Source organism: Lichenostomus cassidix, chromosome Z (assembly GCF_008360975.1).
Source record: "Lichenostomus cassidix isolate B80296 chromosome Z, HeHo_3.0, whole genome shotgun sequence".
Classification (NCBI taxonomy): Eukaryota; Metazoa; Chordata; class Aves; order Passeriformes; family Meliphagidae; genus Lichenostomus; species Lichenostomus cassidix.
The window spans coordinates 62,880,585-62,894,952 of NC_139511.1; the positions used below are offsets into that span (position 1 = coordinate 62,880,585).

The 14,368-nt window shown below is 42.8% G+C and overlaps 1 protein-coding gene across 2 annotated transcripts in view; it reads right to left on the minus strand.

Annotated features, from left to right (window-relative positions):
* LOC146425066 (uncharacterized) overlaps nt 1–10,927 on the minus strand; it is a 21,843-nt gene extending 10,916 nt beyond the window's left edge. Inside the window, exon 1 of one of the 2 annotated variants that reach the window (XR_014846699.1) lies at nt 10,717–10,927. Coding sequence is in view for 1 of the 2 variants with exons in the window: in XM_085041984.1 (XP_084898110.1) it covers nt 9,916–9,966 (51 nt within the window). In the remaining variant the exon portion in view is untranslated. Of the gene's footprint in view, nt 1–9,915; nt 10,176–10,716 lie in introns of those variants that run through there. The other variant, XM_085041984.1, reaches the window with a different exon arrangement.
* Nucleotides 10,928–14,368: the final 3,441 nt, after the last annotated feature.

The following is a 14,368-nucleotide window of genomic DNA, read 5'->3' on the forward strand; positions in this document are numbered from 1 at the left end:
TGTTTCACCTCTGCCCACGAAAGGGGAGAAAGGACAAAGGCAGCCAGTGCCTCAGTTTGAAGCTGCGCAGGAGGAAACCAGAAGCAACTTCACTCCTTGCAATCTGGATTGCTAACTAAAAATACAGAGGAAAATATCAGGATGAAGAAAACAAATGGAGCTGACACATTGTATAAATAGGTCTTCAAATGTCATGCATGGCTGGAACAAAGATGTTTTGTTCCAAAGCAAGAGACAGCTTGAAATGGCTCAGTAATACACATTGAGAAGTTTGCTTATTTGGAACAGAGCTCTTCTAATGAAAAGGTTAATTGTGTTGTAATGGAAATGAAAAAAGGCAAAGCAGAGGCCAGGCCTGCACTCCTCACCCTAACAAAATTTCCCACTGGCTCAAAGTGAAGATTTTCTATCACAAACATCACAGGACTGAACTGCTAACATTCCAATAAATTATACAGTAGGTATATTCATGGGTCAGTAAGAACAGCTAAATAAACCATATATTCCAGCGGTATTAATCCCACTGGCTTTCAGACAAGTTGCAGCAACAGCCAGTGAGGGAAACACGGTGCTGAGCTCAGCCTGATGCTGGGAAATTTCCTTTGTCAGGCATCAAGCACCAGTACTCGAGGTCAACACTGAGACATCTTCACTTGCTGTTGACTTTTTCACTTTGAAACCGCAGCATTTTATTCACTTTTCCCCAAAATGTTCACTCACAAGTGAAGTGAGGAAATGGCAAATAACACGATGGGCTTTTGAAGGCTGCAAAGGGCTGCTGCAATTACCCAAAGTGCTGATGTTTTGTCCGCAACTTCTCCAGCTTTTTCACAGCAATCTTAGCTCTACCACATATGCAGCTTTCCTCCCTCTGCCCCAAACCTTTGTTTTCCTGTCTTCTAGCACACTGGATGAGGAAAGCTTTCTTCCCTGTCACCCCAGGAAAGGAATAAATATCAATCCCTGGCTCAGATTTGCACACCTTAACCCCAAAAGGTCCTGGCAGATCTAAAGCCACCAATGTCCTCACCCGTGCTACTCCATTGACTGTTGTGGAGTTACTCCAGTTTCAAAGGAGTCTAAATAGGTATATATAGCTGGTCACTTTCTTAGCAATATTCACATACAATTAGAAAAACTGTACCCTTATACAATCATCCTAGTCCTTTTGTTTCAAAGAATCACAGGATGGGCTGGGTTGGAAGGGACCTTAAAGATGATCTCATTTCAACCCTTCTGCCACAGGCAGGGACACCTTCCAGTACACCAGGCTGCTCAGAAGGCCTTCTAACCTGTCTTGTAACACTCACAGGGATAGGACATCCCCAGCATCTCTGGGCAATCTGTTTCAGTGCCTCACCACCCCCGCAGTTAAGAATTTCTTCCTAATATCCAACCTAAGTCTACCACCTTTTCTTCTCACTACACGCAAACATAAAAAGTCCCTCTCCAGCTTTCCTGTAAGCCTTTAGGTCCCTTTAGTTACAGGAAGACTGCCCTAAGGCTTCCCTGGAGCCTTCTCTTCTCCAGGCTGAAAAAACCCCAATGTTCTCAGCCTCAAAGGAGAGCTGGTCCAGCACCCTGGTCATCTTCACGTGTTCTGATATTTCCAGAGCTTTAACACATTTCACCATGCTCTGATCATGTTGCTAATTCTTCATTTTTTTCCCACTGGCACTCATCCACAGCTTTCTCTTCCTGGACAGTCTCATGACTTACACATTAATCTCTGGCTTCACACATGCTGTAAACATGTTCCATAATTCTTATTGCAGGTTAATATCATTCCTCTCTGAGAACCAAGCAGGGGTCAACAGGCACTTCTTGTTAATATTCAGTATTATTTCTAACAGAAGCTTCAATCTGAAGATGAAATATTTTCTTTAAAAAACCCCCAGCTTAGAGATCAATTTTGAATAACTGTATTTTGAAAAACTCTGTATTTTGAAAGATACAGAGACCCCTTTCCCTTTATTTCCACAGGACTAGGCAGGTTCTCTGAATGTAAGAGTGGCTGTACTGTCAGGGCAGGATGAAGATCTCAGTACCCCATCTCTCACAGTGCCCCTTAGCTGGAAAAGGAAGCAGTAAAATATAAAAGCAAACTGGGTGTTTTCCCTGAGAACCCCATCCCAGACCCAACAATTCACAGTCCAGAACATTCTGAGCCATATCTTTTCCTGATGTCCAACAGCCCTTGGAGGTCTGTCTTGCTGGGAAGGTACCCAACATCCTCCTTTGTGAATTAGAGCTCTCCCATACTCTGGGGCAATATAATTCTGTGCAATGCAAGCAAGAGCATTTCTGCTGCCTCTGAAACTCCACTTCATGAGTCGCCATTTCATCGGACTAATTCCTGTGTCCCAATAAACTGCCAGATCTCCTCCACCTTTGTAGTCCACGTGGGTTTGTCCAACCTGAGAAACCCTAATATCTCTCACCATCCACATCTTTTCTCTCTCTTCCATCTGGACCCCAGGGAGTAAGATGTTCCCTTCAGGATGCTGGATGGGAGCAAAGCCTGGATTTCCACAGAGGCACTTCAGCGTTTTCTTCTCTGTTTTCTGTTCTGTTTCCAAAAATTCCTTTCAGGTGCTGGGTGGGGAACTCATTAGAAACATGACTCCAGATGCAGCACATTGCATCCTTTTGGGAATCCCCTTTATTTAACACAGAATTTTTTGCCAACTATCAGGTCTGAACCTGACTAATTCCAATTGTGTTTGTCTAGACAAAGTATCATGTGGCAGCTAAAATAAGATTTTTTTGTACTGAGGTGAAAGCATTGTGTGCAGTGACCAAATGCTGCTGCACACAAGGTGTTCAGGGAGAAGCAAAAATGTGGCACATGCCACCCACCCCCAAATGGAGATGATCAATGGAAAAGGGCTTTTGTCAGGCCAGGAAACAAGTGGGTAAATGCAAAAATTTATCCAAAAGGGAAAGTTTCTGTGTCTCTCACATGGACAAGGTGCCTTCCACTAAGAAAAAATTAAGTGAGTCCAAGGGGCCATTTGGGAGGAGCTGAAGAAAGCCCTGCAGCAGATTTTTTTGGTGTTTATCTAGGACATCAAATTCTGCTTACAGCAAATGTTTTCCTGTCAAGGATTTCTGGTTTTATTTCAGCTACAAATGTGAATCTCATTTAAAAACCCAGAGCAAGTCAGCGATAAGGAGACATTTTTGCAATGAGTACAGAAACCTCCCTTTCTGATTCTGACAACTGGTGGAACAAAATTCGTAATACTTACAAAAGTTCTCCAAAATTCAACAGTTCTCTTAGAAATTTTTTCTGCTAATCTATCAAGAAAGGCTTGGTAACACCTTAGACTGATTTCTTTGTGTCAGTAACAGGTGACTACTATAGGACAATGCAGGTAAATCTCAGCAGTAGACTGTATTTGACTGAGAGTGAGAGTAAATTATGTCCTAGTAGGAACCAGTGCAGCACCTCTGTGTCATATCATCCCTTTAGGATAGCTACTCTGGGAAGATTGTTTTAAACACCTTTAAATCTTTGTCAGGTCATTTAGAATAGATGTGATATTGGCCATATTTAATGTAAAAAAATCTCACAGATTTTTCTCACATGATATCAGTGACATGGTATGACATTTCCCTATATAACATGATTTTTAGCAGAAGGTGAAACATTGCACAGCCTAAAATTATTTCATCCTCCCCTGGAGGATAAAGGAAAAACATGAATGTCCAGAGTCAAGGCCACAACAGCATTATTATATTTAGAACAAGAAAGTTAATTAAAAGTTCCATGTATTGGTTTAACCTGTCTCACGATAAAGCATAAATCTCCCCTATCTTCTTTGATTACAACAAACTCAGAAGTGTACTTTAAAATTACACTGTGTGAAGACTTTCAAATAATAATGATAAAGCCTTGCTTTAAAAAAGGGATAATCCCACATGGACTTAGTCCTGTTTATGCACCTCTTCCAATGTTATAACTCAGTAAATAGGACAGCCACTAAATGTATAGTTTTATGGCTCAGTCTGCTCTCTGGCGCTCATTAAATCATGTGTTTTATTGTCAGCTCTTCTCAGACTGTCAAGAGTTGTTCCTTATAAGCATTTTGTAACACACATTCCCCTAGTCCCACTCATCATTTGGTACTACTGCCTTTTCTTTAGCCTGTTGATGACATTTATAGCCCTTTTTTCCCCAAGAAATAGCATATTTTTACAGCAGAGCCCCTTTTTCATTTTTTAGTGCTTTGGCTCAATAATTTCTCACACACTAGAAATAGTCCAGCTGATGTCTTGATCTTTGTATCCATTCCTATCCAAGAAACATAAGCAGCAGTGAAAGCTCAGTGTAGTGATTCTGCCTTTCTTCCAGAGGCCCCATGGAAAATCCCTTTCCTGCTCTGCTCATTAACACAAACGCAGAAGCCGCATGTGCTGTAGTCCATGGCACTGGTGTCTGCCACCCTCCCTGAGCACAGACACTGTAACCATGGGCAACAAGGCCAATGCAGCACAGAAATACAAATATTTGTCTGCATTCACACCCCACAGAGCCCTACCAGTGGCATGACACTGCAAGCTGGTGGTGTGTAAATGTGTAGTGGCCTCCACTGTGCACAGGATTTACTGACGCTATGCATCCATACAAAGTCTAGAACAGAATAGAAGAGCATTTTCTGTTAGGAGGGACATGCAGCAATCATGTAGTCCAACTGACTGACCACTTCAGGGCAGACAAAGTTAAAGCAAGTCCTCTGAGTCACATCCAATAGAACACAAGGACCAAGGGGAGTGATGCCACTTCGGTAGTTACCAGCCTTATTTAGATCTACAGGGCTTTTTCACATGGATAACTGTTTAGCAAAAGGAAACAAGCAAAGACTCTGCTTCTTGGGTTTTTATGCATTTCCACATACAAATACTTTAAGAAGAACAGTAATGATTGGCTGGTTTTCCTATGCTTTTTCAAACTCAGAAGTTTGTTTCTACATCAGAAGTAGTCAACTCGGCAGAACAGAAACCTTTTGTGATAACTCTTCTGTTAAGCCAATGTTTCCTACAGCAAGCAATAAAGGGAGCTCAGCTCACCTCTCCTATGACACAACATGTCAGGCTACACAACAAAATGCTGTGGCATTGCAGGGACAAAGTATCCCACCAGATTTTGAAAGAAATCCTTAGCTAGCCATTTCTGGCACTTCATTTCCAATACTGGTCTGCAAGTATATTGTCCACCCTGACAAGTCCAGTGATCAGTCAGCTGATGGGATGCTAATCAGGGCAAACACACACACTTTCTGGGACATGGTGAAACTAAAAACAAAGCCAAAAAAAGCTACTCATTTCTTATAACTAACCACTACAGAACTCTCCTGATGAAGGCAACGGAAGACAACAACAACTCTCACATTATCTGTTTTAGAGGAACAAAATCACTGGAAAAGATAGTCCTAAGACTGTATAAAGTCACACAATTTTAGTCTTATCACCCATGTGTTTTTCAAATGTTCCCCAAGGGCTCTAGGCTGCCTGTGTTACCAAAAGTGCTCAGCACACAGTAGGGATGAGAATGCAGGGAGAAAGCAGAAAGGGGTTTGGAGTAGGGAGGTCAGGCTGCTGTATCGCTATTTCCATCCAGCTGAAGAAAACCTCCTATTTGAGATCTCACAGAGAGTAAAGCATGTGTGTTTCCCAACCTCGGCAGGGGTCTGGCTGAGAGGAGCCATTTCAGTTGCTGGAGCAGTTCACATCAGCTTTGCAGATTTGCCAGCTCCCCCTGCAAGATGGCCAGGAACATGTGTACACATGGTATCTGGCAACAATAATTCAGTGAAAATGAAAAATGCTTCTCATTCATTGCAAACAAATGGGTACAGTGCAATCCCAGGCAAACTTTCCCAAAGCAGGCAGCTTTCTGGATTAAAAAAAAAAGAGAGTAGAAAAGGAGTTTGGGGGCCTGGAGGACTCCTGACAGGAAATGCGTGGGAACGGTTACTTCAAAGAGTGGAGATATATCCAGGAAAAGAACAAGTTTCTAAATGCAGCCTTTGCTTTCTGGTCTGGGAAAGCAGAGCTCTTCCCATGGCCAACGTGGGCAGCCACAGTTGTACTGCCAGGACTGAAAACCATGGCCGCCATCAGTGCCCTGACCATTGCTCATCACCAAGCTATGTCCAAACCAACTGCTTCTGGCACTTTAAGGCCCTGTGACTCGGCAGGTCTGGGCACCTTCTGAGAAATAAACAGGCCTTCATTTGCTGCCAGGTTTCTTCCTTGCAGAGTGTTCGTGTGCCAGAGCTTGTGATACCAGCACCCAAGGTCACTGGAAATAAAAGCCCTTGAAGAAGCTCTAGAGGAGAGTCCCAAAGATCATCTTAACAGGAATGTTCCAGATGAAGGCATCAGAGCCATTACAGTGAGTAACAACACAGCTCAGGGCCATCGGGCCGCACAAAATTTGAGGAAACCAACCTGCCTGTTTCTGCACCTTTTTATCCTCCTCAGTCTTTGCTGATACAAAATTGGCAACTATTCAGAAGCAACTACAGGGAGAAAAATGTGTGGCATATGTACCACTAGTAAGCGTGAAAAAGCTACAGTACCTAACATAGGTGAGCAAATAAATAACTTGTAGGAAAAATATAATAGGAAAATCAATGTGGGTTGTATCTGGTGAGAAAGCTAAGGCACATTACTATGTGTAGATAAAATTTAATTCTCACTTTACCTTTGGCATACCTGTATTTATTTTCACATGGCAACAATGTATACAGTACAGCATTCATCAATGGTCTCAGCAATGGGACCTCAATGCAAAAATTACCAATTTCATAACCAACAATCAAAGTGCTAAAACCAATAGTTCATCTGATCTCTCCAAGTCAATAATAAACTGGTTGATTCATTGTGGCGTTTCTATTATCATTGGTATAAAAGCTACAAATGGGCCTGCCTGAAGATTTACAGGGAAAAACAGCTGGCAACATGTCACCTGGGACTCTCAACGGGAGAGTTCTGGTTGAGAATTGTTTTGCTTGCTGTCGTAAAAACTCTGTTGTGTTTACTTCACTAAAGTTTAACCTGGCTATGATTTCATGACTGCTGAATTCATGGTGCCCCTTGGCCAAGCCATAGTACAGCGACTCAATAAAGATGAGTGACATCATTAACCCAATACAGTAGCTATTCAGATGTACGCTGTGGTCTGCTTACATAATCACCTAATTTTAGCTACTGAGAGAGCTGCATACAGTACCATAGTGTATTATGAACTCTGAATAACTATCTAATATCCAGATGCTTTTTCCAATGCTATTTTATTTTCCTGGTTTAAAATTATTTCCTTGCGCAAATCTCTAGGTGCTATTTGCCCTTAAGCAAACCCTCTCTTCCAAACACGTTCAAGGCTTCTGCTACTCCTGATCACCTTGACACCTCGTTAGCTGGTCATTGCGGTTGTAATGTGCTCATGGCACGACTATATGGCCAGGACCCTGGGACTTTATAATGACCGTCAACAAAAACAGCCCTAGAAAACAGTAAGTTGATACAAGCCTTAATTCAAGCACCAGACACACACATACTCAACCAGCAGCACTTGGTTTGCTAAAAGTAGCTGTTTCTTGTAGTTTTAAAAAACATCTATGAAATACTTCTTAAACCAGAAATATTTTGGGCCAAGGACTTCTTTTTGCTACAACCAGAGCATATTCAAGTCCTATTCCCTGCAGTTGTTTCACAGTAAAAAGGTGCATATTTGATGCCATTTATTGGTAAAAATTCCAGATAAATGTGGCAGGTTAGACATGCTAGCAGAATGGATGGATGGATGCTTCACTTCAGAAGGACAAGAAAGCAGAACTCTCATTGCAGAAATCCCAGGCACAATGTGCACCCATGCACTGCGTGTGCCTTCCAGGTGAGTTGTGTATTATGTGTGCTACAGGTGCAGGCTCCACAGATCCCACCACACACTGACCAGATTGTTCTCTTTCCTCCAATTTACCTTTCTCCAGCCTTTTGTCTGATACTTTTACACAACTGTGAGAACTGTAGCTTCAAAATCCTCCCTATTTCTGTAGTGTTTGTTATCTAAATGACTTAAAACACGAAATCTCAGAACCTGTAATTCCTAATTGCTTAGAAGTTCCTCCACCTGTAGGAACTCATTGAAAAGAATTAACTGATTTCTTGGCACTTATATGAAAGAAAAGACACAAAAGACTCTCAACAGTGCTTATACCAAGACACTTTGTTATGGAGCATGAAGAAGGACATGCTGACTCACAGGTTACAATCCCTAGACCACACTTCTGCTAATCCCCACCACTGGTACTGGACATTTGACTTTCCCTCTCGGCACACTCTCCATCACTGCTGCCTGGAGCTGCCCTCCAGCCAGGATTGCTGGCAGCTGGTCCCTGTCCCTTGTGTAATCAACTAGCTCACCTCAGAGATATGCTTGCATTGTGCTGGTGCAGACTCACTTCTTCCACTTTGCAGCACTATGATCTGCAGACAGAACTCTGGCCCAGCTTTCTGTCCAGTTAAAACTAGTGTCTTTGTAGCAATTTCTGGAAAAACAAGCAAGCTAAAACCTACTGGCAATATCTTCTGCTGGCTCAAGTCACAGCAGCTCCTTGGTGCTCATTTCCATTAGCAGAGGTGCTGGCTCCTGAATTCCAGTTCACTCTGTGCTACTGGCACAGTATTTTTGATTGTGGAGTCAAACAAATCATCTTAATGTTGGAAGCTGAATGTTAAGCTGCAGAGGGCAACTAGCTGAGCACAGATACTCCCTCCCTCCCCACCACCTTCAACATTGACTCTATGTCTAATGATACCATGGTCATTAATGATAAAAATTTTCCATGTGGTATAAATTGACTGTAAAAATCGCTGGTTAAAAAAAAAAAAAAAAAAAGAATGCTTTTAATCATTAGATTAAACCAAAGCCCTATGGTGCATAAGTACTGAATGAAGCAAATGGGAATGCTGATCATGCCTTGGGACAAGGAAGAGTCTAGCTGTCCCACTGGGTTTGTTTGTCTAGGCATTTATAAACAGCATAAGTGAAATAGCAAGGTTTGATTCTGCCCAGAACTGTTGGAGTGCAGCCCCTGCATTCATTCTGGCAGGCAGAGGGCCCTATGCTCGAAATTCCAAACGTTTTTGATTTTAAAAAAACTGGCTCCCAAGCAGTACAGTGTGATTCAGTAATAAACACCATCAATGCTGAGACTGGGCTGTAGAGAGCCAGTGCAGCACCCTCGCTTCCCAAAGGAAGTGCAAAATTCCTCGTCTGAGCATGTGGAACAGCACATCAGGAGAGAGTCAAGAAGCAGAGTGGAGGCAGACAAGTACAAAGCACGAGGTAAGAGGAATTCCCTGGCGCAGAATGGTGGCTTATGGACTTCCCTGCAGCAGGGATATGCTAGTAAAGAGCACCTGAGGGACACTGAAGTAGATGAACTATATTCTTAGATCTGCCACTAATCTGACTTTGATTAGCTATCCTCATCTTGTATTTCTGTTTCTTGAATCCTGATGCAATAGCTGTTTTTCCCATTTAGATTCTTAAAGCAGATGATGCCTTCTCTGATCATAAGTTTGAGAAGAACCTAACAGAATAGAAGTCTGAACTTGAAAGACTTCTTGTAGCAAAGCAAGAAGGAAAGGTGGAAGTGGGGTTACTCTTGAGAATTCAACTAAATTACTTCCCCCACCCCTCAAAGAAAAGCATTTAAACAACTTCTCTTACAGAGCTGTTAAAACTCTGTTGTATGCCAGAGTAGAACAGTATGCTGAAAGTAAAAAAAAGTGATTAAAAGAGACAGGATTTTTTTTTTTAATAAACATGAGCTAGTAGAAATTAACACAGAAATCCTACAAATTGGCATTTTATAGAGTCTGAACAAAACAAATTATCACCTTGTGAACAGCAAAATCTACCATTGCATTTGGGAATGTGATAGTTGTCATCTCTATTGAAAGCTTCTTCTTCTGTCATCTTTCTTGCATTACAGGATGATTCTGCAATGTTTTTTAAATGCAGACTTTGAAAGTTGACTCATTCATTTTTTAATGATCATGGGCTATGATGCATGGGTGTGCATCATCTTGTTGGAGGTTAAGATTTTTCCTTTTCTTTCTCTTAGGGAATTTTGTCCCATTTGTTGCTAAGAGACAGTAACAAGCGGTACTCAAGAAAAGACAAAAGAAGTACCCAAGCTCTGGGGGATTGGTGCAGCTGGCTACTCCCTTATCTGGGGTTTTTCTCTTGGTGGGGAAGAGATACCAATAGATTTGGCCTGGGGAAAAGGGGTTGGGCACAGCTCCTACCTCTCCTGCTCTCTCAGCATGGGACGGGAGAGAAGCTCCGGTCACTGTGGGAGGAATCCGCCACCACTGCGGAGCTCTGTCTCCTACTTTCCTTCTCCTACCGAGAGGGAGGCTCTGCTTGTAAGAGCAGCCTTTGAACTGTGACCCTACCAGCACTCTACCTCGCTGGAAAGGACTCACCGCCTACACAAGTGTCTTGGGGAAAACTCAGGACGCTGATCCCCTGCCGCTCAGAGGGAGCCTCTCCCGGCTCAGGAGCTGGGCTGCTGCTACTCGGCCCCGCCATTTTGCTGCCACGCTCCAGGTTTTTTTCACCACACTGTGAGCCCACAGCCCCCTGCCTGCTGGGACACACCGCGGAATCTGCCACAGATGCAGAGTGTCTGCTACCTTTGGCTTGCTAACCCGGGAGGGTGCCTGCCTCTGCTGCTCCCGCCGCCAGTCCTAGGCCCTGCTGCGGCCCGAGCCATCCCGCCCGCCATTGCTGCGTGAGGGAGACTCGCTGAGCCACAGCGCCCCCTGCCGGCGGGGGAACCATCGCCCCTGCCTGCCCGGCCGGGAGCAGCAGCGCCCCTGGCGGCTGTGAGCGGAACTGCACCGAGGAGGGTGTGTGACAGCAGAGCTGCTCCTGGCTTTCTGCTGTTTGCTGTTGCTGCCCTTGGTGTTGTTTGTTTGCCTTGTTAGACATACTGGTAAAGAACTGTTATTCCTTTCTCGCCATATCTTTGCCTGAAAGCCCTTGATTTCAAAGTTATAATAATTTGGAGGGAAGGGGGCTCATATTCTCATTCTCCATTCCAATGGAGGTTACCACCTTCCTGGACAGACACCTGTCTTCAAACCAAAACAGATCTTTATCCCACACCTACACCCTACAATTTGCCTGGAGTGTCCATCTGTCAGTCCCACCACTCCTGGAAAGGTTTCCTTGAAAAGTGTCAGTGCAATGGTATCCCACAAGCCCAAACTTCCCAGCACAGGATAACCAAAAATGGATGCCTCAGCACTGTGGAAAATCTCATCAAGCAGAAACTTTTCAGCACCATGTAAAGCTAATTCCCCTTTTGGTTTTTTTGGTTTTTTGGTTTTTTTTAAGGGCTGCTCCAGTGCATTTTTCTATTCTGCAAAGGGTTAATATCAGCATTTTGTCTAAGCAAATTCCAGTTGGCCTGAGGGAGGCTCATGTCTCTCAGACTGAAAGACTTCGTGCAAACTCTTCTACTTGTTCCTTCATTGGCTGTGCCTCTCATTGATTACATGCCCAGCTTCAGTTTCTCTGGCCCTCAATATTTCATACAAGACAATGCCTTAATTAAGGTGAATAACCCCCTAGATAACTGCTTGTACCCACAAATAAAACAAACAATATGCATACACACACACAGTTGTCACTCACATTAAAGACAACTTGATCTCAGTTAATTTAGCAGGTGACATGCAAGAGGATTAGAGTCTGAAGCATCACGTTTAGTCATATTTTTTTTGTCCGTGTAACACAGAACACTCTTTTCAGAATAATATTCTAGGCAATCCTTAGCATTCCAGAATTATTTGTCTCATGGCAGTCTCTGCAGGATGAGGAAGCACCTCCTGTGAATCAGGAGCCTACTGCACTGGCATTGTGCAAACACCAAATTTTACAAAGATCGTGGATCTGGAAATCAAGCATAGGCTGTTCAGTAAATTAAAAATGCAGGAACTATTTTCCATCTTACTACATATGGGCAATTCATAATGGGCTGGTGTGCTGGTTTTGGCTGGAGTAAATTACCATGACAGCGATTAGTATGAGGCTGTGTTTTGGATTTGTGCTGGACACAGGATTGATAATATAGTAAAATATTTTGTTATTGTTGAGCAGAACTTACTCAGCCTTTTCTGCTTCTCAGACTGCCACACTGGCAGACTTGGGGTGCATGGGAGATTGGGAGGAGCCACAGCTGGGAGAGGTGACCCCAACTGACCAAAGGGATATTCCAGACCATCTGATATCACGCTCAGTATATAAAATGGGGGAGAAAGGATGAGGAGGGGATGTTTGGCATGATGACATTTGTCTTCCCAAGTAACCATTACACATGATTGGGCCCTGCTCTCCAGGAGATGGCTGAACACCTGCCTGCCCAAGAGAAGTGGTGAATTAATTCCTTGCTTTGCTTTGTTGTGTGCACAGCTTTTGCTTTCCCGACTAAAGCCTCTTTATCTCAACCCACAAGTTCTCTTGCTTTTACCCCTCCTATCCTGTATCCCATCCCACTGATGGGGGAGTGAGTGAGAGGCTGCATGGGGCTTGGCTGCTGGCTGGGGTTAAACCACAACAGCTGGCAAGTCCAATATTAGCCTTATTTCTTTCATTATCGTTTTTCCTTAAAATCTCTTTGCAGATTTTACATGGGGCAAAAGGGTGGGGGGAGGATAGGAGAGAGCAAGAGGGAAGAGAGCAAATCCCCAGACGTTTTAAGATTGTTCTTAAGGGCAAAAGGGCAAAGTGTGTCCCCCACTCCAACAATCACAAGAAACTCTAGAACAGAGAACCTGAAGCACATGCGATTGGGTAACAGTGTGACTGGGAAAAGATCAGCAGAATTGCCTTCTGAAAGGTGCAAATTTCCAAACTAGAGAGAATTTCTTCCCGCAGCTTCCCTTGAAACTCTAGGATTTTAAAGATGCAAATAACTGCAATTACAGGCAGAAGAAAGAAAGCAGCTCTTTAAAGCTGATGGGAGACAAGAGTTTGCCTCTCAGACAGCTGAATTTGCAAGGCTGCAAACACAAAGAAGCACTTTTAACTTGCAGTACATATGACATCAGCACCCGGTGCTCACAAAAAGAGATGCCTCTGTACTGTATTTACCAGGCTGATTTTCAGAGGAAAGTCATCCCAACCACCTTTGTGTTCCTCAGTGGCTGTGAGACAGAAGGTGCTATGTTCCCAGCCTGGGTGTCACTCAAGCTGCTCAGTCAGGAGCAATCCCTTTGGCAAAAGCTCCACGTGCATTTTTTTGAATGCTTTGTCAGAGGAAACTCAGAAACATAAACTGCCATCCACTATCTCTGGTGTAGCTGCAGTCATCCCACCAGAGAGGAAAAAATAATCTTCATTTTGAATAATCATTTTCCAGATGTACTATCTTGCCTTTGTCAGGGTGACTTCTTGTTATTTCCTGCTTCTCTTTTTTCAATGGTGTTTGCAGTAGTCTTCTGTATCATCTGTTAATTTCATTAACACACTGTTTGATGATCTTGAAGGGGGTAACCTAAAATTATGTCACATAAAACCGGACATAAACTCCCTTTTCCTGCAGCATCCCACCACTCACCTCCCACTCATCTCTGTGCTCTTCTATCATTACTTGTTTCCTTGCTTTCTGCAAGAGCTCATACTCATGTGTTCACATGATATACCATTTACAGGTGAAAATTCCTGAGACACTGGGCACTGGTTTTTCAGTCTGGAATTGCTCTTGTGTTTTCTTTGACTGCTACATTGTTGCTTTAAAGATTGAGTTCAATTTCGCTGGATCTTTGCAATAGCAACAGTTTTGCACCAGTTCTGTGATGCACTATGGGACATGCCTATAGACACTTATTTGTTACAAATTATAGTGGTATTACTGTAACAAAGTGGGCACTTCATATTCTCCCAAAAATGGGGGTTTTTTTCCCCACTATTAACTCAGTTAATTACTATTTTAAATTTTTATATATATATATATATATATATATATATATACATACATATATATATATAATGTGTGTATGTGTGTATATATATATACACACACAGGTTGGAATTATTTTATTAATAATCAAGGACATCTTACTGGAAAAAAACCATAAAACCCTAGAGCTACTAATGATAACCTTGCCTGCAAAAGCTATTTTGAAGATGCTGACCTCTCTATTTGGAATATTCTTGATATTTGCCTCTGCTTAATCAGGTAATTTTAAATTATACTGAACTATACACCAGCTTCCTCATAGACGGGACCCCTTGCTGATGTTCATAGTATTACAAAATTTGAAATTTATCAGCTAAGAC